Source organism: Leucopleurus acutus (assembly GCF_964270905.1).
Source record: "Leucopleurus acutus genome assembly, chromosome: X".
Taxonomy (NCBI): domain Eukaryota; kingdom Metazoa; phylum Chordata; class Mammalia; order Artiodactyla; family Delphinidae; genus Leucopleurus; species Leucopleurus acutus.
In genome coordinates this window covers 7,072,517-7,098,945 of record NC_139148.1, presented here as the reverse complement: position 1 = coordinate 7,098,945, position 26,429 = coordinate 7,072,517, and the positions used below count along the sequence as shown (strand labels likewise).

General features: G+C 51.7%; 1 protein-coding gene across 1 annotated transcript in view; it reads right to left on the bottom strand.

The window, feature by feature from the left end:
- SHROOM2 (shroom family member 2) overlaps nt 1-26,429 on the bottom strand; it is a 131,245-nt gene that overhangs the window by 23,844 nt on the left and 80,972 nt on the right. The window contains exons 4-5 of the mRNA XM_082865241.1: nt 23,284-25,531; nt 21,979-22,076 (exon numbers count right to left, since the gene is read on the bottom strand). Of these exons, the coding sequence (XP_082721367.1) occupies nt 21,979-22,076; nt 23,284-25,531 (2,346 nt within the window). The remainder of the gene's footprint in view (nt 1-21,978; nt 22,077-23,283; nt 25,532-26,429) is intronic.

Below are 26,429 nucleotides of genomic sequence, written 5' to 3'. Positions count from 1 at the left end.
AAGTCATAAGAGTTAGAAGAAAAATCAGGTCTGGACAGTCGCCGTGATAGATACTATTTTATTACGGCAGACATTTACCTTAGTAACAGTTTTAGGAACATCTAAGTTGTGTCATTTTTATTTAGCCTGTGTCATTTTTTATTAAGTGTGATCTACGGTTGATGAAAACGAAAAAGCTAAAAATGTTAGGGCCTAGGTAACAAGCAACGTATGAATTTGGGTTCACCTTAATTCTTGTCCCTTACAGGTACACGCTCTTCTGAGCCACTTCGCTGTTTTAAAAAGGCACGTTTGATTTCCTAGACAGGTAGCTATGGATGTAGGAGGTTTTCACATTCCATAACATTTCCACTTGCATTTTTCTCCACAGCCCATCCCACTTTTATCAAGGTATCAATTACATACCATAAAATTCACTGATTCGAGGTGTACCCGTTGGACGAGTTTGGGTAAATGTGCAGGGCTGTGCGTTCACCACCACAACCAAGCCTAAATACAATTCCACTGCCTAAGAAAGTTTCCTTTCGCTCTACGGCGGTCATTGCCTGAAACCCTTGTAAGTTACTCAGCACTCTTGTCTGCAAAGATGGCCGACTGTCTGCAGCAGATGTGAAGGATTCAAACTACAAGTCAAACCATATTGCAGTTATAAGGGGGAAACACCCCATTTCAACACATTAGAGCGTGAATCCATTTACAACATTCACAAGTTACATTTTCTGAAAGCAAAGCCATCTCGCGGTGACTTTTCCGGAATGTTCAAGCGTCCCGTGTGATAGATGACCGGTGACGGGCATGTCCAATCCTCCTGTCTCCTCTACTTCTTCAATTTTACAGACACGCACACATCTTAATTCCAGTTAGCATGGAAGGCAGATATGCTTAATTCTCTCCCCCTAAAATTTCCCGCCCTCCCTCCCAACTCAAGGCCAGCCTGCCCGCTTTGATCTGCCAGGTTCCCTCACGTCCGCCCCAAACCACCTGCCACTCGCCAGTCACCCCCGTTCCTGCACATACACTTCGGACAAAGGCCCTTCCCCGCCCCACACAGTTGGGGCTCCCTTTTCTGCCGCGTGGACACCGTTCCTATTCTTTAAGATCCAAATGAAGGGAAACCTTTTTGCGATCAAGCGCTTCCCCGGCCTATTGCCAAAGATAAGCCTTTCTGCTCGTGAATCCCCATAAGGATTTAATCTCTATGGGTTTGTCCCTAAACTGTACTTGACGTATCTGTATTATTTTAATTTAATATCACTCCTCTTGGCTAGACTGACAGCACCCACTTCTGTCTTGTCTACCCTGTGTGTCCCGGGTCCTAACAGTGCCTGGCACAAAGCAGGTTTCAGCAAGGGCCCAGTGAGGTAACAGGAAGGAAGGGGCGGGGGGAGAAGGGGGAGGAAGGGAGGGAGGGGGGAGGGGGAGGGGAGGGGAGGGGGAGGGGAGGGGAGGGGAGGGGAGGGGAGGGGAGGGGAGGGGAGGGGAGGGGAGGGGAGGGGAGGGAGGGGGAGGGGGACGGAGGGAAGGTACAGGACTGGAAGTCAAAGCAGGCAGACTGATTCTCTTGGGCCTTCTGACTACCCTACATCACAGCCATTTACACTTATGTTATGGACTGAATGTTGGTGTCCCCTGAAAATTCATGTTCAATCTTAACCCCCAACATGATGGTATCACATGGCTGGGAAATGATTAGGTTGTAAGGGTGGAGCCCTCGTGAGTGGCATTAGTGCCCGTATAAGAAGACACACAAGAGAGCTTGCTTCCCACCACGCCCCTGCTCTCCACCGTGTGAGGACACAGCAGGACGATGGCTGTCTGCCCACCAGGAAAGGGGTCTCACCAGGAACTGAACTGGCCAGCATCTTGATCTTGGACTGTGAGAGATAAATGACCATTGCTGAAGTCACCTGGTCTGTGGTAATCTGTTATGTATTATTCTCCATTACAGCAGAGGGTAAGCGCCTTCAAGGGAGGTGCTCTGTCTACCTGATACGACTTTGCAGGCTCCAGGGCACCTAACCACACGAACACAATTGGTAACCTGTAAGATATTGTACGATGTCACCCAAAGACCTGTCCATTGAGAATGCACTTCTTCTTCTGATCTGGAAACCAACCCACACCCTCAGGAGTCCAGCGTGTCGGAGCTGACGGGCCTGGGAGAGGACTCACGTTGCCCCCTCACCTTACCTGAGAGGTGGGCAGCCCCGGCTCCATCTCCGCTTGTGACCACCACGCTGCCCCGACTGCTACAGACACGAGTCCAGCGGGCAGATTCCATCAGGGCGACTTGGTCATTAAGGGCAATTCGAACTAACTTGATTTTTCCATACAACAATGGCCATCACAAAAATATTAACTGATTATTGAGAAGCCCTTGGCTCTTTTGAATCTGTTTATAGTTCTACAACACCTATTTACCTTATTTCAACATACTTACACCCTCAATGATCAAATGTTTTGAGGTGACTTATCAGACGAAAACACAACAGGAGCATTAAAATGAACATAGAAACATCCCAACAAGAGAGAATATCTTTTTAAAAAGTGAAAAGGCATAAGGGTGGGAAAGCATCACAAAGAGGCTTGTCATTGGGGTATATGTGCCTCCAATGTGATTAGGGTATATGTGCCTCCAATGTCATTAGGTTATATGTGCCTCCGATGTCATTAGGGTATATGTGCCTCCGATGTCATTAGGTTATATGTGCCTCCGATGTCATTAGGGTATATGTGCCTCCGATGTCATTAGGTTATATGTGCCTCCGATGTCATTAGGGTATATGTGCCTCCGATGTCATTAGGTTATATGTGCCTCCGATGTCGTTAGGTTATATGTGCCTCCGATGTCATTAGGTTATATGTGCCTCCAATGTGATTAGGGTATATGTGCCTCCGATGTCATTAGGGTATATGTGCCTCCGATGTCATTAGGTTATATGTGCCTCCGATGTCGTTAGGGTATATGTGCCTCCGATGTCATTAGGTTATATGTGCCTCCAATGTCATTAGGGTATATGTGCCTCCGATGTCATTAGGTTATATGTGCCTCCAATGTCATTAGGGTATATGTGCCTCCAATGTCATTAGGTTATATGTGCCTCAAATGTCATTTGGGTATATGTGCCTCAAATGTGACCCTGAGGTTCCTGCCACCCAGAGCAAAAAGGGAGGACGGTGAGTGGGGGTTATTGGGAAAGAGGCACGTCTCTATTCTCTGGGGGAGACAAATCTAGTACCAACCTCCACCTACAGAGCTCCACACACCCGAGAAAGCACAGCATGCCCGCCTCACTGATGTCACGAGCCTAAGTGACCTGCCGACCCCCTGAGCGAGGATTGCAGCGCCCATCTTTTGACTCCTGCTTCCACATGGCATCACCACATTAGACGTTCATCAAACCCGCGGGTTCTTCTCCCAAGCAGTTTTATCTTCTCTGCAAAGCACTGCAGAGTATTTCAGATGGCAGTCTACACCTCACAAGGGATTCAGCCCATAGACCCCCGGGTGGACACCCTTTCTGCAAACACTGAGCCGAGTGCACAGCCACCAGGAGCCAGCAGCCACCAGAATACAAACAGACTGCACAAAGCCACCTGGCAAGGGTGATGATGTGACAGTTAAAAACACTCGTATGGTTTAAAAGAAAATCTAACCACACCAGTCAGAATGGCCATCACGGCTCCCTGACTTCAGCCTATACTACAAAGCTACAGTAATCAAGACAGTATGGTACTGGCACAAAAACAGAAATATAGATCAACGGAACAGGATAGAAAGCCCAGAGATAAACACACGCACCTATGGTCACCTAATCTATGACAAAGGAGGCAAGGATATACAATGGAGAAAAGACAGCCTCTTCAATAAGTGGTGCTGGGAAAACTGGACAGCTACATGGAAAAGAATGAAATTAGAACACTCCCTAACACCATACACAAAAATAAACTCCAAATGGATTAAAGACCTAAATGTAAGGCCAGACACCATGAAACTCTTAGAGGAAAACACAGGAAGAATACTCTTTGACAGAATTCACAGCAAGATCTTTTTTGACCCATCTCCTAGAGTAATGAAAATTAAAAAAGTAAACAAATGAGACCTAATGAAACTTTAAAGCTTTTGCACAGCAAAGGAAACCAGAAACAAAACGAAAAGACAACCCACGGAATGGGTTTGCAAACAAAGTGACCAACAACCCACAGAAAATATCTGCAACCCACATAAAATCTTTGCAAACGAAGTGACCGACAAGGGATTAATCTCCAAAATATACAAACAGCTCATGCAGTTTAATATCAAAAAAAACGAACAACCCAATCAAAAAGTAGGTGGAAGACCTAAGTAGACATTTCTCCAAAGAAGACATACAGATGGTCAAGAGGCACATGAAAAGATGCGCAACATCACTAATTATTAGAGAAATGCAAATAAAAACTACAATGAGGTATCACCTCACACCGGTCAGAATGGCCATCATCAAAATATCTACAAATAACAAATGCTGGAGAGGGTGTGGAGAAAAGGGAACCCTCCTGCACTGTTGGTGGGAATGTAAGTTCGTGCAGCCACTACAGGGAACAGTGTGGAGGTTCCTTAAAAAATTAAAAATACAGCTGCTGGGAATTCCCTGGCGGTCCAGTGGTTAGGACTCTGCGCTTCCACTGCAGGCGGCCCAGGTTCAATCCCTGGTCGGGGAACTAAGATCCTGCAAGCCATGCAGCATGGCCGGGAAAAAAAAAAAAAAAAGAAAGAAAGAAAGAGCTATCATATGATTCAGCAATCCCGCTCCTGGGCATATGTCCAGAAAAGAGGAAAACTCTAATTCGAAAAGACACATGCACCCCAGCGTTCACAGCAGCATTATTTACAAGAGCCAAGGCATGGAAGCAACCTAAATGCCCATCGACAGACGAATGGATAAAGAAGATGTGGGGTATATGTATCACTGGAATATTATTCAGCCATAAATAAGAATGAAATATTGCCATTTGCAGCAACATGGATGGACCTAGAGATTATCATACTAAGTAAGTCAGACAGAGAAAGACAAATACCATGTGACATCTCTTAATATGTGCAATCTAAAAAATGATACAAACGAACTTACTTACAAAACAGAAGTGGACTCACAGACAGAGAAAAAAAACTTATGGTTACCAAAGGGGAAAGGGAGGGGAGGAATAAATTAGGAGTTTGGGATTAACATATACACACTGCTATAAATAAAACAGACAAACAACAAGGACCTACTGTACAGCACAGGGAACTATATTCAATATCTTGTAATAACCTATAATGGAAAAGAATCTGAAAAAGAATACATATACACGTATAACTGAATCACTTTGCTGTACACCTAAAACACTGTAAATCAACTATACTTCAATTAAAAAAAAAAATCTAACCCTAACCAACCATTAGTGTTTGAAAAGCACACAACACACCTCGGGCATCTATCTGCAAAGTAAAGAACAGTGATCAAGGAAGGCCCCACTGTCAGCAGGAAGACACAGAAAATCTGAACAGTAATGCTCACAAGAAAAAATACAAATGGCTCGATAAGAACACACAAAGAAGTTCAACTTTACTAGTCACCAAGGAAATGCTGGTTAAAAATGAAATAGTTTTGCCTACCAAGTCACAGAAGTTTAAAAATGTCTAACATGGACAAGGTTTCGGGAGAAGCAGGACGGGCCTAGGCTGTTGGTGGTGGGCTATGAAAGGGACCCACCTTATGGAGGGCAACTTGGGGGTATTTTCCAAAAGACTGCCTGGCAATTCCATGTCTAGAATGTTCTCCTAAGGAAATGAGCGTGTAAGAGCACAAATATTTCACCACATATGTCCGCTGTGGTATCACTTCCCACTGTGAAAGACTGGGAACATCCCTACAGGCCCATGGTGTTCCTACTGGGCCACCGCATCTTAGAATGCCAGGCAGCACATACGTACAAGGGGAGAAAAAGCTGTTCATATACAGTACGTATCGTGTGATCACATGTGTATCAGTGAACATTTGTGCTGAAAAAGGACACGAAGTGGGTACAGCGGTCTCTCTGGACAGTGAGGCTGAGGGCAATTTTTAATGTCTTCATTCTGCTTTCCGGAATTTAAAGAAGGAAATGTTATTACAGACTATATACCACACACCCTAGAAGGCTGTAACCACAGATAAGCATAAATCCTAGCTCTCAAAAACATACAACAAGCTTATGAAATAAGGAGCCATTTTTTAATTCTGGGAAACTCTGTGGTAAAAGAGATTAAAACATACTTAGAATAGCATAGGATCTCCGTAAATTAAGAGAAAACCATCTGCTCTAAGCGTGTCCTTTTAGCACAATGCACGTGACCCAAAATTTTGAAAATACCATCTCAGAATATTGCATGATTGTTACTCAGCTGAACCGTATTTAGAAATGATTATTTACTCAATAGGCTTCAGATATTTATTGTACATGAAAATTTACTTTATTCCTATATAAAATGTCTATAATACATATTTATGTGCGCATGTGTATATATACACATACTTGCACGCTCATGTGTATACATATACATGCAGGTGTACACACATATATCTGCAGGTGTGTGTGTCTGTATAAATGTTTAATACCTTCCTAGAATTTCTAGTTATTCTGTTTTGTTTTGTTTTTTTTTTGCGGTACGCGGGCCTCTCACTGCTGTGGCCTCTCCCGTTGCGGAGCACAGGCTCCGGACGCGCAGGCTCAGCGGCCACGGCTCACGGGCCCAGCCGCTCCGCGGCATGTGGGATCCTCCCGGACCGGGGCACGAACCCGTGTCCCCTGCATCGGCAGGCGGACTCTCAACCACTGCGCCACCAGGGAAGCCCCTAGTTATTCTATTTTTAATGGCCTCCAAATATGTGTAAGCGCCCACTGGCTGGACTTTTTAACAAAGTCATTAAATAACACGTGGTATGTAAGCTGTACCTGGGAGAACTTCGTCTGGTAGCAGCTGACTTCACCACAGAACACCCAAGTGGGTGTGCTGTCGGTGACACTGCCGTTGCATCAAGAAACCCCTGCAGAAAAAAAAAAAAAGAAACCCCTGCAGGCAGAAAAATCAAGTCTGCTGCAGAGCTCATTTATTGACAGACGGATCTCAAAGATACTACACACGTGTGTATCTCATATATGTCTTCACTCACATGAATGTTGGTAGCAAATGAATACAACAATACAACCCACTGGCCTGGATGTGTCATTTAAGGGGAATCTGAGTCCCTGGCTTCTCTCCCCGAGAATCAAAAATGATGATAGCTGAAAGGGTCCTCAGAAATCATTTCATCCAAACTTCCCATTTCGTGGATGAAGAAACAGAAGGTCACGTCCACGCAGGCTTGGGACCTGAGTCCGCAGTTTCTCAGCCTGGTTAAGAGGTCTTTGTATTACACCACTGCCCCGGAAACCCACACTGGAACCCCTTCTCACTGCACTGTTGGTGCACTGGCCCTGGGACGTGACAGCTAATAACAGAAGAGGTGTGGCATCTTATACAGGTCTATATGCAGGCTGTGCCCATCTGGAGAACCTTCCAACATCCGAGGTGGCAGGACTTAGCAGGAACCCAGCAGATTGAAGAGCAGCCGTACTGCATGCAGGGCTCTCCATTAGGAAGCTGTGTGAATCCAGTTACTGAAGCCCCAGAAGCTGTGTGAGTCCAGTTACTGAAGCCCCAGTTTGCTTATCGTCAAATGAACATGGTACCCACGTTGTGAGGTCCAAGGTATACAGGCGAGAAGCCCTTCTGAACCTTAAGTAATGAATACAAAGGATTCTGCAAGTCTTTTTTCAAAGGTGAAAAACTAAATAACTTTAGGATCTCTTCAGACATCCAGGGATGTCTACAAGCCTCACAGAAATGACTTATCTAACCTGTTGGAGGGAAAGCCCGCTAGAACACACGAGTGTCTGCTGACCGGGGAGAGATGGGCCGACCCGGTGGACACAAAACACCACCTCTTGTTTCTACTGCTTCCCCACCTAGACCTTCCTAAATTTTAATGCACACAAGAGGCAAAGAATTCAAGGCAGTGAGAGTACAGCAAATGCATTCTACAGGCCACATGAAGTATTAGCTTCCGCAACCTCCAAAACCCAAAGGTGGCCGGGGGAGCCGCCGGTTCACGCCAAACACGCAGCCATCAGCATACATTTAGGGCTGTCTGTCACCCCAGCTGGGCAGGAGAAGCCTTACCTGACCTGCATGGTCAACACCAATATGCATGGTGATTTCTAATACTCCTTTTATTAATGGCTTTTCTGTGTTTTGTTCGTTCATGCATTCATGAATGAAAATAGCCCTGCAAACATTTTTCCCTAAGGGGTATATGTTTGTGGGCATGTGTGTGAGAGAGACAGAGAGAGAAAGTGTGAAATGTTTTTTCCATTCTGCTTGACAAAAAGCTGCACAGAGATGTCCAGTTTCCTACCAGCCATCAAATACTTTTCTGCAACATAATCATAAAAAATATTTATAATATACGCCCTCAAAGATTCTGCTCTGCAAGGAAAAGAAATATGTCAACCATTCATCAAACCTGTCCCTAATCTTCAGCTATTTTACGACGTGTTAAAATATCATTTTCCATGCCTTCATTGTGTAAGTCTTCAGACGATGTATACGACAGCAGGTTCTTTCATTATAAATGCTGTCAGGTAGATTTCTGAAAACCTTTCTTCAAACCCCTGTGCCTCTTTACGTTTCACCTAAGCACGACCACTAAGTCATTTCAAGACTGACTCCTACCCACGTGAGTCAGTCAGTGCAGACCCGAACTGTGCGTGAGCGTCTGTGTACCACACACATGCAGCCGTTTCCCTGTGGAAATGGCACACTCCCGCCACACACACAGAAGCCTGCTTTAGTGAAGCCAAACAATTTCAGTCGTTTAGAAATATGGCCAAAATTAATAACTTGTTTTATTTATCACAATATAAAAGGCAAAAAAAAAAACCCAACCCCAAACCCCACAGCACATGTACAGTAAACCCCGTAAGAAATGCTGCCTTTAAATTGTCACGACTGCAGAGCAAAAGCTGCAAAATGCTCAGAACCACCCCGTGCCATTTTCTCCATTTGCATTTTTTCATTGCCATCAGCAGGCGATGAGTGAATTTACCCACCAAGCATCTTTTTCACGACTCAACACGCACACCTGATTTCCCTGCCTTTTTCATTCTGATGTGGCTGACTCACCATTTCCTTTCTACATCCACAGTCAAAGCCTCCGTTGTGAGAACGCTCATGTCTCACTGCTACGGAAAAAGAAAAGGCAAAGCAAGGAAGGGTCTTCGTGAAACGCTAGCGCCCTCCCGCCGGTCTCCTCGGGGACCCTTCCGCAGGGAAGGCAGCTCTGCAGACCTCACGTGGAGCGTGCCCCACATACCAAGGGCTCCCAGTCACACCAGCTCACCGCCCAGAGCAAGTCCAGAGGGGCACTGCCTTCTAGCTCCAGCGCGCTTTCAGCCAACGGCAGAAACCCAGGCGACCAAAACCGCACGTGTGTACAAGCACACACAGACACACACAGCACGGGCTCGCGTGCCCACACACACACGTGCGCACGGGCAGAGCTCAGGTGGACTCTGCACGCCGATCTGCATTATCGTTCACTTTCAGGCAGAACAACACGTGAGGAGCGTGTCTGCAGACCTCTCCCGCTGGCCTCACACCGCCCTGTGAGCTGACCACCTGCTCTTCAGAACAGCACAACAAAAGGGGCACGAGTCGCTGCAAAGCCTGGCACACAGCCACGGCGGCAGGAAAGCATCCCTGTCCTGCAGGAGATGCTCCGAGAGGGGACCCAGGCTCTCTTACCGGCTCTCCGCCCGCCGTGAGCACAGCGCCCCACGGACCCGCTCTGCGGCAGCCCCGGCGTCTGCCTGCCTGTCTGTGCCCGCTGCCTCGTGACGGTCAAGTTCACGCAGCCCCGCCCCCCCCAACTCTAACCCCGGGACTCAAGGCTCCCTTGTGACCTCACTGACGACTCCTGACCTCAGGGGGAAATGTTCCCAAGGCTTCTCTGCCTAAACCCCCAAAGCCTTGCCCTTTTAAACCCCTAAAGGCACGGGTGTCTTCCTCTTTGTAATTTAAAAGAAGGAACCGCAGAAAAGCCTGCTGCACGAATTTTACGCAGCTTTGCCTGTTTAACTGTGCTAGACCATCGTACAACGTGTGCAATCCAAGGCTCAATCCCACAGCCGTTAAGTCAGATGAAACAATGACGTTTAAAACAAAACAAAACAAAACAAAAACAAACAATCGCCCATTTTACGTCCTTCGTATCTGGGGGTTTATTACACACTCAGGAGGAACGTAACCCAAACAACTAACAAAGTGTTTCCGGAGGTTTCACTGCGTACAAGGCATTCACTGCAGACCACAAAGGGGTCACAGGCTGACCCTGACACTTCACAATGAACTGCACTGAAAGTCCCCGCGCCCCACCTCCCCTCCTCAGGCAGCTCCCGCCCCCTGACGCAGGCAGTGCCCCTCCCACCAGGGTCTCTAACAGCCACACGGACAGCCCCGACCCTCCCCAGTCCTGCACTTACCCTCCAGGACGGACTGTCTCTTTTCACCACCTTGCTTCAGTCAACGTCTTCAAAATTCACTGCGGTTACTTCCGACTCTTCCTCATTTAAACAAGTAACACGTGCTCCTTTGCAGTATCTCCCACGTTACCACTATTTCACCAAGAGTGACTTTTTCCATTTTTTCACACCTGCTTGATTTTAAGCACTGCGCTGCTGCGTTCGTGTGACACCCATTTGGCATTTAAGTGAGTCTGCAAGGAAGGTTGGTGTGGCTATCCCATCATCCAGGGAAGGGAAGTTATTAGCAAGCTTAGGTGGCCTGATGCAAGCACACGGAGAACGAGAGTAAGAATCTGAACCTGTGTCTGCCCCCCACCACGTCCCACATTCTTTGCACTAGTTTTCATCTCCACGTGTTATTCTACCAAGTACAGGATCCCATCACTAAGAGAGGGCACCATCCACCCCAGGCCAGCTCCACACCCGTCTATACCTCAGAGCACAATGTGAGGCCATCCACGTAACAGGCATCCAGTAAGAGCCTGGCGGCTGACCAGGGATTTCACCCACTTACTGCTCAAAAGATATGTTCCTGATGTTTACAAACTGAGTAACTCGAAACATCTCAACACTCTATTTTAACATGGTTTTAGATTGACAGAAAAATTGCAACGAGAGGAGAATGTTCCCATGTACCCTACAGCCCAGTTTCCCCTACTGTCTACACATGACATGAGTACCTTCGCCATAACTAGTGACCCCAATCTTGGTACATTCATATTAACTGGAGTCTACACTTCATTCAGACTTCCTTCACTCTCGCCTAATAGCCTCCTTCGGTCCCAGGATCCCAGCCAGGACACCACATTGCATTTAGTTGTCACATCTGCTTCAGCTCCTCCCACCTAAGCGACAGCTTCTCAGACTGCCCTTGTTTTCCACGCCCTCCACGGTTTGGAGGAGTACCGTGCCGGCATTTTGCAGAATGCCTCTCAACTGGGATGCGTCTGATGTTTTTGTCGTGATTACCCTGGAGATATGGACGTGGAGGGCAGGCCACAAGAGGTGAATGCCCTGCTTACCATACAATACCAAGGATCACGCCGTCAACACAGCAGTCTGCTCATCGGCTGGCAGGGTCAGGCACGGCGTGCATCAGCTTCTCCTCGGTCACGTGACTTTCACCCCACCTGTTCACCCTGCCCTCTGCGGAACGACGTTACCATATGGAGCCCATATTACAGGAATGAAGGGCTCTGCCCCACCCCCTTGAGGGCAGAGGATCTACAGAGATCCGGAATTTTTCGGCACAGATTTGTCTCTTCTCCCCCACTTATTAATATACCCAATCATTTATGTCTGTCAGTGTGGACTCAGGGATACTTTATACGCTGGGTTATAATCCTGCACGACTTTATTTCATTGCAGCTTTGGTCATACCTACCTCTAAGTGGACCCCTGTTGTCCCTCTGGTATAGCCTCACTGTTACAGGTTTTTGTGTTTGTTTGAACACTTCCTTACTTTTAGGGCACAAGACACTCCATACTCGTTCCGCACACACCCTCTGCCCCAGCCCTAGCGTCAGCCGTTCCTCCAAGGAGCCCTGCGTCCTCCTCATGGAGAAGCGTATTAGAAACCAGGATCTGGGTGCTGCTTTTGCTCTAGGAATCCATTTTTAAAGGACACCCTCTATGAACAATTTGTAAAGGGGGAGCACTTTTATAATATTAAGGTTTATCGCTGGGTTTTCATATATCCGTGTTTCCTAGAACAAGGCGTAATTTATCAGGGTGCACAAGATGCTCAGAGCCTACGCTGTGTTCATGTCGTTAAGGCTGTGCATCGTAAATACTTGCAACAAGTTGAATACAAATGCGCCTTTACTTGATACAGTACATTCACGTCCTCGAGGAAGCCCACAAATAAGAAGGGAACGGAACACGATAAGCACCCCGGCACACTGAAATGCCGCAAGAACTCCTCGTAGCCGCTGGGCCAAGCCTGGCGAAGCCTCAACCCTTCCCCAAGTCACTTCGCCTGAACTGAGCTCTTACAGTCCAAGGATGCCAGCGCTCCAAGTCAGAGCATCACCAAGGAGCCCGTGCTTAACAGCATCCTTCGCTCTCCCACACGCTCGTGCCGTGAACGGGCCACAGTTAAGTCAACCAAGCCGGAGAGACCAGTAAAATGAAAATGGCAAGAGGGATGGACGTCATGCTGCAGAGAAGCACGCGAGAAGCCTCTCTGCAAACATCCAGACAGTCGGCCACGCAGGCCTCACCTCCCCGTCCGGGATGCACACTCACTGAAGGCCAATCTCTTACGGCCCTTGGTCAAATCCCAGGGCTGGCAAACCTTCTCTGTCCAGTTTTATGGGAGCACAGCCACACCCACCCCTTCATGGACTGTCCACGGCTGCTCCCGGGCTACAAGGGCAGAGATGTCCGCAAGCAGGAACACTGAGGTCCTTAAAGCCCAAAGTACTCACCATCTGATCCTTGGCCAAATCTGAGCTAGAGCCGCGACTCTCAGACCTGGGTGACGCGCGGCCTCGTTTTAAATTTTAAAACCTTTTCTTCCTGGGGACTCTCAGCACCGACCAGATTTTAAAAATTGAGATGAAGTTCGCATACCCTAAAATTCAGCCTTTGGAAGCGTATGATTTAGTAGCTTTCAGTAAACTCACAGAGTTGTGCAGCCATCACCACTATCTAATTCCAAAGCGCTTCCCTCACCCGCCAAGAACTCCACACCCCCTGGCAGTGACTGCCATTCCCTCGGGCCTTCATTCCCGTCAGCCACCCACCTCCCTTCTGTCTCTAGGATCGACCTGTTCTGGGCAGCACACACGCACCAGAATCACGCAACGTGTGGCCTTTTACTGTATTGTTAAATGTGTCTAAATGTATTTTCCTTATTCTTATGGCTCATAGACTACATAACACACAACACATTTGCAAGTGACGTGGGAAAAGAACTATAAAGCCAACGTGACTTTAATGGCTTTGCTGGGAATGAACTCTTCCTCTCGTGGCTCCGGACACCCCGCTTCTCGTGGGTTCAGCTACCCTGGGTTCCCGGATGCCACGAAAGGACTCATCACGCGTCTCCGGACAGACAGGACCTGGAGCTCTACTGGCATGGCACCCTGATGACTTGTCCCTCGCCTCGGCGGGAGAGCTGGGTTCACGTGTGAGCCTGGACTCATTCTCTCCTCCCTGCACGGGACAGCAACCTCATTACCTCTGACAGTGGGGCTCCCCACACACACAGGCACGACCGTGCACACCATCCAGGATATCCTGGTAAGAATGTTAAGATTCACATGGAAATAAAGACACAAAAGGTTCAACTCGAAAGAGAACAGGCACGTTTTCCAGGAACCCACGTGCTCCAAGTGCTGCATCTGAGAAAACCTCAAGTCCATGCACTTTCCCGGCTAGCGCCCTCCCACTGCCCGCACCACTGTCTTCCTCCTTCACCTTCCTGTCCTCTGACTCCAGCTGCTGGTGGAGGTGGTGCGACCTCTGCAGTGCCAGGGGAGAGCAGGTGGCTGCCTGGGGGACCGAGGGGATCCACCGACTCCTCGGTTTCGTGCATGTTTCACGTCCACTCGGAAATATTTTAATGCACCTTACGCTGCTTAAGAGGCAAATTGCAGAACCATTCTTTTTTATTTTCAACATGTGGACCTTCAGAAAGTTTATGAGAAAACTGATTTCTGGGACTAGCTGCAGGCGTCTCACCACCACGTAACACACCAAGTACGAGGAAATCAACTCTGACAGCCAAGGGTCCACCTCACCTCTGACTGATGGCAGCCATGTATAAGATGCGGTCTAACTCTAGAGAGGGCGTCACTTCAAATTGAACCTTAAACATAAACCCACTTCACGGGGACTTCCCTGGTGGCACAGTGGTTAAGAATCCGCCCTTGATGCAGGGGACACGGGTTCGAGCCCTGGTCCGGGGAGATCCCACACGCTGCGGAGCAACTAAGCCCGTGCGCCACAACTACAGAGCCTGCGCTCTAGAGCCCGCGAGCCACAACTACTGAGCCTGTGTGCCACAACTACTGAAGCCCACGTGCCTAGAGCCCGTGCTCCGCAACAAGAGAAGCTCCCATGATGAGAAGCCCGCGCACCGCAACAAAGAGTAGCCCCCGCTCTCTGCAACTAGAGAAAGCCTGCACGCAGCAACGAAGACCCACGCAGCCAAAAATAATTTTTAAAAAAAGGAAAATGCGAAGTGGAAAGTGGGGGAGGGGGGGAGAAAAATAATAAACCCACTTCAGGAGTGACCACTCAAGGGGTACAAGGTCTCCTTTTGGGGTGATGAAAATCTTCTGGAACTAGACGGTGGTGATGGATGCCTAATGCTGTGAATGTATTAAGTGTTACTGAATCGTATACACTCAAATGGTTAACTTTACATTACGTGGATCCCACCACAATTTTAAAATAAATACAATCTTTTCAGCCCCACTGCAAAAAAAGCGTAAGTTATTTTTTATTTTATGTTTTTAAACTTTTATTTTATGTTGGAGTCTAGTTGAATAACAACGTTGCATTAGTTTCACATGTAGAGCAAAGTGATTAAGTCTTATCTACTCCTTTTCCAAACTGTTTTCCCATTTAGGTTGTTACATAATAGTGAGCAGAGTTCCCTGTTTTACACAGTAGGCCCTTGTTGGTTATCCATTTTAAATACAGCAGCATAAGTTACTTCACGTAACTTAAAAATTAAAGCAAGTCATTTACAGGAACCTCACAGACAGCAGCCAACGTGACCCAACACACAGACACCTACAAAGCCTGTGAGTCCCAAGGGACGGAGGTCAAACTGGACAGGTGTCCGGTCCCCGAAGCCATCTCGTCAGGGAGCCTGACCTCGGTGGGCCCGAGACTCACTGCCCGCTGGTCTTCTCCAATGATTTCAGAGTTCTAATATCAAATGCCGACACAGACAGAAAGGAACACAGGAGAAACCTACTGCAGTTAAGCTGCCTCGTCCTTGCCCAAGAGAGAAAAGCCTGCGTCTGGTACCTGGTCTCCAAAGTTCCCGAACATTGCTCAAGAAGGCCTGGGGAGAGGCAGGTGTGAGAAGGATACGTGGACTCAACCACGACCCTCCCCGGCATCAGGGATGCCCTCGATCATCTCTGGGAAGCAAGTTTTCATCCTAACGTGGCTCTGCCACGTCCACTTCTGCAACGAAGCTCGATCTCGTTTCCACCCTGCAAGGATGCTGCGGTGCCTCTCACAGGCCGTACCTTCCGCAGGGGAGGAACCACAAGTCGGTGTTCACAGCTCACGGATGAGACGTGCTCGTGTTCCCAACACGGATTCACCACGCAGCCTGGATTAAGACGCGTGACTTCACCCATTAACGGTATGAAAGTCTACCACATTAGGACTAAGTAGGTCGCCACACTCGGTCCCATTAGAAGAAACAGGAATCAGAGACCCGGTCCTTGACAGTTCGGTTCTTTTGCTCAGGCTTGGCTGCCCCGTGGCATGTGGGATCTTAGGTCCCCGACCAGGGATCAAACCTGCGTCCCCTGCGTTGGGAGGCGGATTCTTAACCACCGGACCACCAGGGAAGTCCCGACAATTTGGTTCTTGAGCCAAGAGGAAAGCACTTTAATGAGACAACGAGCCAGAAGGGTCTAGAAGAACTGAAAGGCAGCAAAGATCGTCTCAAAAGCAGTCAGAGGAGACTTTGCTGACACCCCTGCCACCGTGAAGAGCATTAACGTAAGGTGTACTTAAACCCATATGGCCGCCTTCCAGGTCATCCCAGCCCTAAACCATGGTACGCTGACTTAAAACACGGCGTCGAGCAAAGAAGCATGGCTGGAAGGATCAAAAGGAGATGATGAGTGTCGGCGTGTTCTTGTGGGTTTCTGGAGAAAGGCAAAAACAGCAAAGAGTACCTGTACGTGCAAGTTCGACCAAGGGCAACTGACAAGGGTTTGAGTTTTTTTTTTTTTTTTTTTTTTGGCTGCATTGGGTCTTTGTTGCTACGCACGGACTTTCTCTAGTTGCGGCGAGCGGGGGCTACCCTTCCTTGCGGTGCGCGGGCTTCTCAATGCGGTGGCTTCTCTTGTTGCGGAGCATAACTCTAGGTGTGCGGGCTTCAGCAGTTGCAGCACGTGGGCTCAGTAGCTGTGACTCGAGGGCTCTAGAGCACGGGCTCGGTAGTTGCGGCGCGTGGGCTCTGCGGCGCGTGGGCTCTAGGGCGCATGGGCTTCAGTAGCTGTGGCGCGCAGGCTCAGTAGTTGCGGCTCGCGGGCTCAGCTGCTCCGCGGCACGTGGGATCTTCCCGGACCAGGGATCAAACCTGTGTCCCCTGCCTTGGCAGGTGGATTCTTAACCACTGCAACACCAGGGAAGTCCCAAGGGTTTGAGCTTTGAAGACAGGAGTCAACTGAGAAGAAAGGAGACCAGAGGATAAGAGAGCAGAGGATCCTGTCAAACAGCTGTGCAAGTCTCTCCAACAAGAGGGGCCGTGGACTCTTGGCTTTTCCCTCCCCCACCCCCGCCCCCAACAAAGGACTCGCATGCAGCCACCGGGGCAATCAGCCGACGTGTGTCAGAACCCTCTCAGAGGGCAGAAGCTGCCTTCACAAGTGGGGTCTGCGGAGGACCGCTTCCCCGCCGTGTCCGGAACTAGGGTGCCCGGGCCCAGTCTCCATTGCTGTCCCTCGGCGCCGCAGTGGTTAACATTTCGGCACGGTCTCTGCCCACATCTCACTGCTCCGTGGACCTGGCTCCCTGGCCTCACTTTCTGCTCCAGGGCCCCAAGCCCTGGAACCCTCAAACCACCGCCTGACAATGCGTCCCTCAGAATAGCGTGCAGTCACGAGACCAAGCCGGCAGGTCAACAACCTGCTGTGCCTCGTCCTGACTCTGCTCTTCCTGAAGCCACGCGGGTATAAACACGAGGGAAAAGTGTCATCACAGAGCAAGACGTAAAAACACACCACCGGAGCCCGGGCCCAGGGTCTTCCGACAGCCGCTGCTTTTCACCTCTGGGAGGACGGAGGTCTGTGTCGCAGCAAGGGCTCTGGGCACGGGAGACAGTGCACTGCCCGAGAGGGAGCTGTGCCGATGCCGGGCTCCGCCCCAGAAAACTTCCAAGCTTGAGGCTCCCCTTGTGATCACGCCAGCGTGGGCTTCCTACTTACCCAGCACAGCAGTTCAGAACGGAAAGCGTCAACCGCCCCTTAGCTAACTGAAGGCCAGGAGAAGTAAACGTCTCCCCCAAAGCAACAAATGAGGGGTGCAGTTCGGATGGCAACGCTCTCACTCTGAAACCTACTTGCAAGCAGCCTGTGGAGTAAATGGAAATCAGTCTTGGCATCGAGCTCTGTACCGCAAATCACCTCTCAGGGCAAACGTACAGGAAGGTGACCCTCAGGTGGACTTAGCTTGTTGATGAATTTCACGTGAAATGAAAGAGCTTGATTTCATACAGACTCCACCTTCTGGTTGTTAGCGGGATTTAGGATTTATTCTTATTCTCCCCCCGCCCCTCCTCTCCCATCTGTCACAACAAAATACAAGCCTGCAGATCAGAGCCAGCCTGCTGGCGGCAGCTCCTATGGGGGCAGCAATGGCCGGGAGAAGGCCGGGGAGTGAGAGCCTGCCAGTGGCCACAGCCTCCCAGGCTCTTCCCCTACAAGACCTGTCTGCAGAACCCCCAGACGCAGTCCTCTAGAAGACCCTCACGTGTGAGGGGCACGAACCCCATGCAGTAAAACTTAGCTTTCTCACAAGGCTTAAAGCACGACACTGGCCAACAAGTCCACGTGCCAAATTTGAGGTGCTGATGACGCCCCTCTAACGGGCACGGAAAGCCCGCTTCATGCACTGTACTGTCATGTATACTAAAATCGTCAATACAATTCCAGCACGCAGGTCATGCCAACATGGAAGCACTATTGCCCACGATCCAGAAGGAGCACAGAGCCCCACCTCCACTCTGCCCAGGGTCTGCCAGGGGCGCTACCAGCCATCCAGGCAGGGAGAGAGCAGCCGACGAGGGGGCAGCTCCATGAGAAGCGGCAGAGGCGGCACCAGAAGGCCCTGGTCCCCATACGCTGTTTACAGGGCGATGGGCGTCTGCTCAGAAGGTCACTCTTAGAAAGGGAATCACCCACCCGAGGGTGTGTGCAACTCCACGCCGGCAACAGCCCTCCAAAGGGGCTTCACTGTTCTCCCCTCTTCACCAGCTGCTCGCTAGGATGGCAGCTCCTTTATTTTAAACGCTAGGACATCAGGCGTGACCTTGTCTGGACAATAAAAGGACGCTTCCTGAGAGAGTGGACACAGCAGACAGAACTGGTTAAAAGCGTTAGAGAGAAGCAGAGTCACTCCTCCTAGTGTTATGAGCTAACTCTGCTCCCCCCTTCATACCTTGAAGTCCTAACCCCCCAGGACTTCAGAAGGTGATGGAATGAAGCTCTTTCAAGAGGTGATTAAGGCAAAATGAGGGCATGGGGGGGACCCTAATCCAATCTGGCTGGTGTCCTTCTAAGAAGAGATCAGGACAGAGACACACACAGAGGGAAGACCAGGTGAGGACACAGGGAGAAGGCGGCCGCCTGCAAGACCCCGAGAGAGGCCCTGGGAGACACCCACCCTGCCAGCACCTGGAGCTTAGACTCAGGCCTCCAGAGCTGTGAGAAAATAACCGTCTGGGGCTTCCCTGGTGGCGCAGTGGTTGAGAGTCCGCCTGCCAATGCAGGGGACACGGGTTCGTGCCCCGGTCCGGGAGGATCCCACATGCCGCAGAATGGCTGGGCCCATGAGCCCTGACCACTGAGCCTGCGTGTCCGGAGCCGGTGCTCTGCAACGGTAGAGGCCGCAACAGTGAGAGGCCCGCGTACCGCAAAAATAAATAAATAAATAAATAAATGCCTGTCTGTTGCTGATGCCGCCCAGACCCCGGCAGTTTGTCACGGCAGCCACGCAAACTGCAGCACCGAGCTCTCAAGGTCCCCGTGACACTGGGGCAGGGAGCAGACTGCCGTTAGTCAGGACACCTGAGCTTGGAGATCTGGCGCAAAACCTCCAAAAACAGTGGATGCTGGCTCTGGAAACATGATGGTTGAGGAGGCCACTCCCACGCGAACACAGCTGGAGGCAAGCAAACGCTGTCAGATCTTCTCCCGAGGGCCTGGGTCCTGCTCAAACACCACCGTCGTGTCCACAACCCCCAGGCAGAAGTCGCCTTACCCTCGTCCCTCCAAGATTCTGAACCATCCCGTGACTTTTCACAAAGATGACAATTACGCGTCATCGCTTCAGTGCTGAGTGCTAGTGTCTCTCCATCCCCCCTACGCTGGGAGGTCCCCTGGGGCAGAACCTCTGTCCTACTTTATCTGCAACACAGAATCCTGAACCTCACAAAAATGTTCTCAATTCGATTTGCTGCATAAACGTTCTCTCGACGCTCTTCTGGCATCACAACAGAAGCCAGTCTTCATCATCGTGTTCCCGTTAACAGATCAGCGATTCGATTTCTTTACACAGATATGTTACATCAATGTATGCAAAACACTGGGCATCTTTCAATCTTTGCATTATAGATTGGGTTTTGGTGAGCAAAGGACAGTCCCTGCCTGCATTTTCATTTCTTTTTTCTCCCATTTAATGTTTCAAGGGCACTCTTCCTCGCTGCTCCTTCAGAAGATAAACATTTTCTCAAAAAAAAAAAAAAAAAAAAAAAAAACGCCTCTTCGACATCCCTAATCTAGGATTTCACTGAGTCTCACCACTCTTTAAAAGCACACACAATGATTCTGAAAATTGCTGGGTTTGCAGCTCAAAAGCAGAAAGTTTCTGGAACTCGTTCCGTCAGAGTGGTTACGCAGCCGCCAGAGGACACAGCTGTGAGACAGGCAGCGTGGGGTCCCTCCCCCGTTCCCGTTGACCCCTTCGCTGCCGACAGTGCCGTTACCGCACACACGCGCGCACACGCGCATACACACACACGCGCACACACACACACACGGTATGTACATTGGAAGCCATGTGTTATGACTCTTCACAGCAGGAGAGCTGAACTCCAAGCAGCACATGCGTGTCTCTCTGCAGGATAAACGCCCGAGGCCTCCGTGCAGCAGCGAAGCCCGCGCCCGAGTGTGCAGGGAGCGTCCCTGCCGCACTGCGCCGCACTACAGCACTGCTCGCACTCCCACGACGGCAGCAGGGCCCGGAAGTAGCTTTTGATAAAGAGGACAGCTGGCACTTGGCCCGTGAGCTGCTCGCAATCCAGAGCCATGGAGCTCTGACTGTGCCGCTCAGACACAGCTCAGCTCTGTACGTGTGTTATTCACGGACCTTCCTCTCTCACCCGGGGTCTCTGGTCTTGGCCGTGCAGACTGGTAAGTAACTGCGACCATATCCTACACATGCACACACAGACCGCCATGCCTGCTCCCTCGGAGCCACCGGCACTCCTGTTCAAGGCCAGCAGCGCTCAGCTGACAGCCAAATGAAGTAAAACCCCGTTACGTAAGGCTCTCAAAAGCAAGCACTTAAACTGCTCATCTCTGGGACAGAATCTTCAATTTTGAGGTTGGTGTTTAATTTGAGCGGCACATCAACTCCCAGAGATGCTCAAGGAACAGAAAGATATGCACTCAGCGACGCTACCGTGTACAAATTTGCTTCCATTCTTCCATCAGCCCTTTTAAAATAAGGTCGTACCCCAGTTCCTGAAGTGACCTACACTTCCCTCCCCCGCCCTCCTTGTGGACAAGGGTCCAGATGACAGTATGTATTTCACCTAAATTCCACCCTCACTACAGTGACACAGCCACACTGGACACACTGGAGAATCAGGGCACGTGACAGTGTAACACTGCTGCCATTCCGTTCTTTCAGATGCTCTGATCCCCTCCTGGGGAGCCAACCGACTCGATTTCTATTTTAAAGCTCAAAATTAAGTCAGTAAATAAGGCCAATTGAGAAAGGCTTGCCCTCGTCCTTTGACCAACAATCCTTCCAGACAATGTGGATTTCCAGACCCAGCAACCCAGCCGTGCCCTCGACGTTAAAGCATCCCGTCAGATGGCCGCTCTGGATAAAGCACGTCATTCAAGCCACTACGCTGGGTTTCTCGTTCTGTGAACATAAAGAACTTCACTGTACGGAAAACACAGCAGCTGTTTTAAGAACCAAAAATGCCACGATGGCATTCAGAGCGTCCCCGCCCTGGGGATGCTTCTCCCGCCGGCAGTGGTGCAGGGCTGAGGGCTTGGTCCTGGGGACGCTGGAAGCTGAACCTGGTTCGTGGCCACTTCGGGTCTGGCGGAAACCGGACGCCCAAGCACTCACCCACCATAACGCAGCCCACCCCAAGATGCCTTCTCAGTAACCCCGAGTCCGAGAGTCTCCTACCTTGGAGTGGGGCGTCCCTCCTCGGCCTGGACTGAGGAAGAAAGCTCTCTGCGCGCACCGGGGTCCTCCGTTTGCCGTCGCACTTCCACAGAAGCTTCCTGCCAAGGGTGGCACAATGAGACACCCGGTCATCAAGCCACCGCCTCCGAGACCTCTGTGATCACGAACCCTTCATTGTGGGTTCGCCCTGTGACCCCGCACCACGAAGGCAGTGACGCCGCCTGCCGTCAGCCGGCCACGGGACCCGCGAGCCCGGCTCTCCAAAGCGTCTCACCAAAAAGACTCAACAAGACCATGCGTCCCCTTCGGCTCTGGGCAGGAAGCAGAACTCCTACGTGAGGGTCATAAACCTGTGTTGACACACTGGCCCCCAAACCCTCATCAAATCAAACCCAGCTGGTCACGGCTCCCTGCAGCGAAACCTCAAGCCCCGGGACCTGGAGTCTGGGAGCCTTGTTTCTTGACCGATCAAGCATGGAATTCTCAGAGGTCACACTGCACGGGGCATGGGCACACGGTCGCGGTGTTTGCAGGCCTTTCTGCACCAGGGGGCCACACAGAAACCTGCACCTGTCTTCACATGCGGACGTTCATTATTGTGTAACAAACCGATGGCTGGTTTTTCTTAAAAGAACCTCCATCTGATGCTGCAGGAAATCTTTTCTTTGCAATGTACAAATGCAGATGGAAGGGGGAGAAAAAGCAGAGAGAGTGGGAGAGGAAGACTGACTATGGACTTTGAGGTATGGATACAAATGTGTAGCTTTTCAGAAAGCTTCCCATCAACTTTCACCATTAAAACTCCTACTTTAAAAAAAAAGTGAAATAGTTTAACACACTGCATTTTCAATTACATTTGCCCCAGAACAACCTTTAAAAATATTTCACCACAAAAAGGGACTAAGAAGAAAACTAATAGCACAAGTGACATCAAGGTTGCCTTAAGCCGTGCTATAACGCGCCCCTTGTAATTTCAGAGGAGAGCTTGCCATTTTCTATCATCTCCCCCAATTTCTTCCCTTTGTATATTAAGGGCAAGCTAATCAAAGGGAAAGACCGCTTCAGCGAGAGCTGACAATGAGGCTGGGAACTCGAGACGTGGGTGCAAACAGGGCACTCGCAATTGTCATGAGTGTATCGCCTCTGTCTCCAGGTGCTGATACTAGAAAAGCTGGTGCACGTAAACGCTCAGACAGCTGGACACAAGTCACAACGGCAATGGGCCATGATGTCCTGGGGCTGTCCTATACGCACCTTAAGATGGGACTGCGGTGGCTCTGTCCTGGCTCCCTGCAGGACGCTTACCTGCTTGTAGAGGTCGGTCGAGGGCGACGACCGGGACCTTCCGTGGATGTACTGTGGCCTCTCGTGTTGGTCCAGACCCACGTCCAGGATGTTGTCTGCCGAGTGGTACCTCCCAGAACTCCTGGCTTCCGGGGCTTTCCTCTGTTCCCTCCACGAGGCTTGATACTCTGCGAAGGTTCCCAGCCTCTGAGGTGGGTCTGATCTCCCCACCTTTCCCTCCTTTCCGGGGCCCGCTGTCCAAGGCCTCTCTGGCTTCTCCTTGGGGAACCCACAGGGTGCCGGCCTCAGCCCCGACCGCTGGCCTACGGGCTTGCTGGTTTCCTCAAAAAACTTCCACCTGTCGGCAAAGGTGCGCACGGTCTCATCGGGAGGTGCGGGGCGCTGGCGCGGGCGCTCATCCCCTGCGAGCCCCACCTCGTTCATCTTCTCGGGCTCGGAGTAGGACTTCAGTTTCTGCTCGGCCGTGAAGCGCCTCCGGCCTGCGATGCGCGGGGCGTGCAGCGCGCCGCCGGCGCTCGAGGGCAGCCTGGCCGGGGCTGCCTCCCAGACGCGAGGGAGGGTGTCGGGGTCCGATGGGCTGGGCTCCAGGTCGCGGCGCCTAAACGACGTGGCCCTCAGGACGCGGGCCTGCGCCTCCTTCAGGTGGTCCTTATATGTGCTGGAGAAGGCGGCTTCCGGGGCGCCCCCTGCCGGCTGCACCCCCCAGTCGCGCGCCTCTGCCTCGGCGGTGGTCTCGTCCCCCTCCGCGGCGCCGGCCAGGGTTGCCGTGCTCCGGCTCTTCTGCAGCCTGGCTCGCCGCAGCTGGATCTCGTTCCTCAGGGTGGTGGCGAAACGGTCGCTCCTCCGCATGGGTTTGCCCGCCGGGGCCTCGGGCGGGGGCCTCTCCGGGGCGCCCTCGTGGCCGGCCTCGGGCCGGCGCGCCCCTTCCTGGGTCAGCGAGTGCAGCATGGGCGTCTGCAGGGGACAGATCTCGCCGCCCGCGTGGCCCCACGCGAAGCCGCCTGCGACCCTCTTCACACTCGCCGTTTCCACGAGGCCGGCCGCGGGCGGTTCCTCGGCTCCCTCGCAGTGGCCCCCGGCCTCCCTGTCCGCCGGCGCCACCCTCCCCCTTTGCCGGGCGCCCGGGGGCCCCTCGAGCCGGGGCGGGTAGCAGCGGGGCTGCGCGGCCGGGGCGCCGCCCTGCGGGCCGCGTCTGGAGGTCACGCAGTAGTAGCGGCTCTGCGCGCCACCGTCCCCCTTCTGGTCGCCAGCGCTGGGCCGCCCCACCGGAGCGGGGCTGTCATCCGGGAAGCGCTCGGCAGGCGGCTGCTCCCTGAGCCACGTGGCGGCACCGGGCCCCTCGTGAAAGAAGGGGCTCTCGTCGCTGGAGTGGCGCGGGTGCTGGCACGCGGGCGAAGGTGGCGGGCAGCGCACGTCCGTGCTGGACAGGGAGGCCTGGAGCCGGCTGGCGGCCCCCGGGAGGGCCCTGGCCCCGCTGTCGCACGGCGGCCACCCGCAGTCCAGGGGGACACCCGGCGCGCAGCCCGAGCTTCCGGCTCTCCTCCCGTCGCCCAGGCGCGCTGGTCTCTGCGGCTGATCGGCCGCTTCCGGTCGCCAGTCGCTGTGGGACTGAGCGCGGGTCAGGCCCGGAGGGTGCTGCGTGGTGGCCGCCTCTGAGAATGGAGGGCCCTGGGTCTTCTCGTGGCTCTTGGTGGCCGCAAAGCTGTCACTGCGGAGAGGGGGAGGGGGCGGAGGAGGGGACGAAGAGGCCTTCTTCTTATCGGGAACATACCAGACTGGCCCAAAACTGGACCTCCCGGAAGCAGCTAGCTTGGGCTCAGGGCTGTCCTCGGGCCTGGGGCTCCTGCTGCTGTCACAGGGGACCCTGGGGGGGAAGCACCCGAGCCTCTCGTCCACACACTGAGGGTCGCCGGCAGCCAGGCCCTGCCGGTCGCTGCCTCCGGTGGAGGCCTCCCAAAGGCCTACTTTGTAGAGGATGTTCTCAGCAGAGGAGGCATCCGCCTTGGGCAGGGTGTGGTCAGGCGTGCTGGAGCTGGTGGAAAAGGAGCCGTAAGCGGAGTCCCGCTTGCTCGGGCCGCCCAGGTGGTCGATGCTGCTGTTGGACTTGGCAGCCGAGAGGCGCCCGGACGGGTAGGACTGGGCAGGCTGGTCCAGGCTGTCCACGCTCCCCAGGGAGCTGAAGTGGTCAGAGGCGCGCTGCAGATGCATCTGCTCCCACAGGCCGCTCGACAGGTCCTGGGACGAAGAGCTAGGAAACAAGAACCACAGGCAACAGCGTGCTTTAGAGTCATGTTGCAACAAAGGGCAAGATGAGACAATGCACGTAGGAGCGGCTGGCCCTGGGCAGAAGGCAGCCACTCGTCCCGGAGCGAGACCCCTGGGTGCGGCGCGTCTAAGTTTTCCCATTTCAAAGAGCAGCTTTCCAAGGGCAGGCTGAAAGGACCGAGTCCTACCCACACGACGCCTGTCCCCAAACAGAAAACCTTCCACGCCGCGGTACATCTCTCAGCTCGACACCCACAGGCTGGACCAGGTCCAGAGCAGGCAGCAGCAGGCAATGCCCCTGTGAACACCTTGATCTTCAATCACCGGTTAAGTGTCGCAGATAGCAAACCGCAGCCCGTGAGCTAAGGACGGCTTTTAGAGTTTTTTAATGGGGGCGGGGCAGGGCACGGAATCAAAAGACTACTTCCTGATGCGTGAAAATGATACGAAATTCCGATTTCAGTGCTCATAACTCGAGTTTGACGGGAACTCGGTCATGGCTGTGTGCTTTGCTCCCAACGGCAGAGCTGCGCAGCTGCCGTGGACACTGGCCCACCAGCCTGAGGTGTCAATCCTGTCTGGCCCCCTGCGAGACGAGTCTGTGGACCCCTGGTTGAGTGCAGGAAATGATTCATACTACAGACTGCTAACGCAAAGAAAGCCATCAAAAGAGAACGATCTTCAACTTAAAAAGGCAAGTTCAGAGATAACATGACTTTTCCAAGCCCAGATATTAAAATCACAGGCATACCTCCTTTTGAAATGACGTGTGCCTGTGATTTAATGAAAGGTCCGATGATGATTAGCATTTTTTAGCAATAAAGTATTTTAAGACTAACGTATGTACTTGTTTTTTAGACATAGTGCTACTACTGCACACT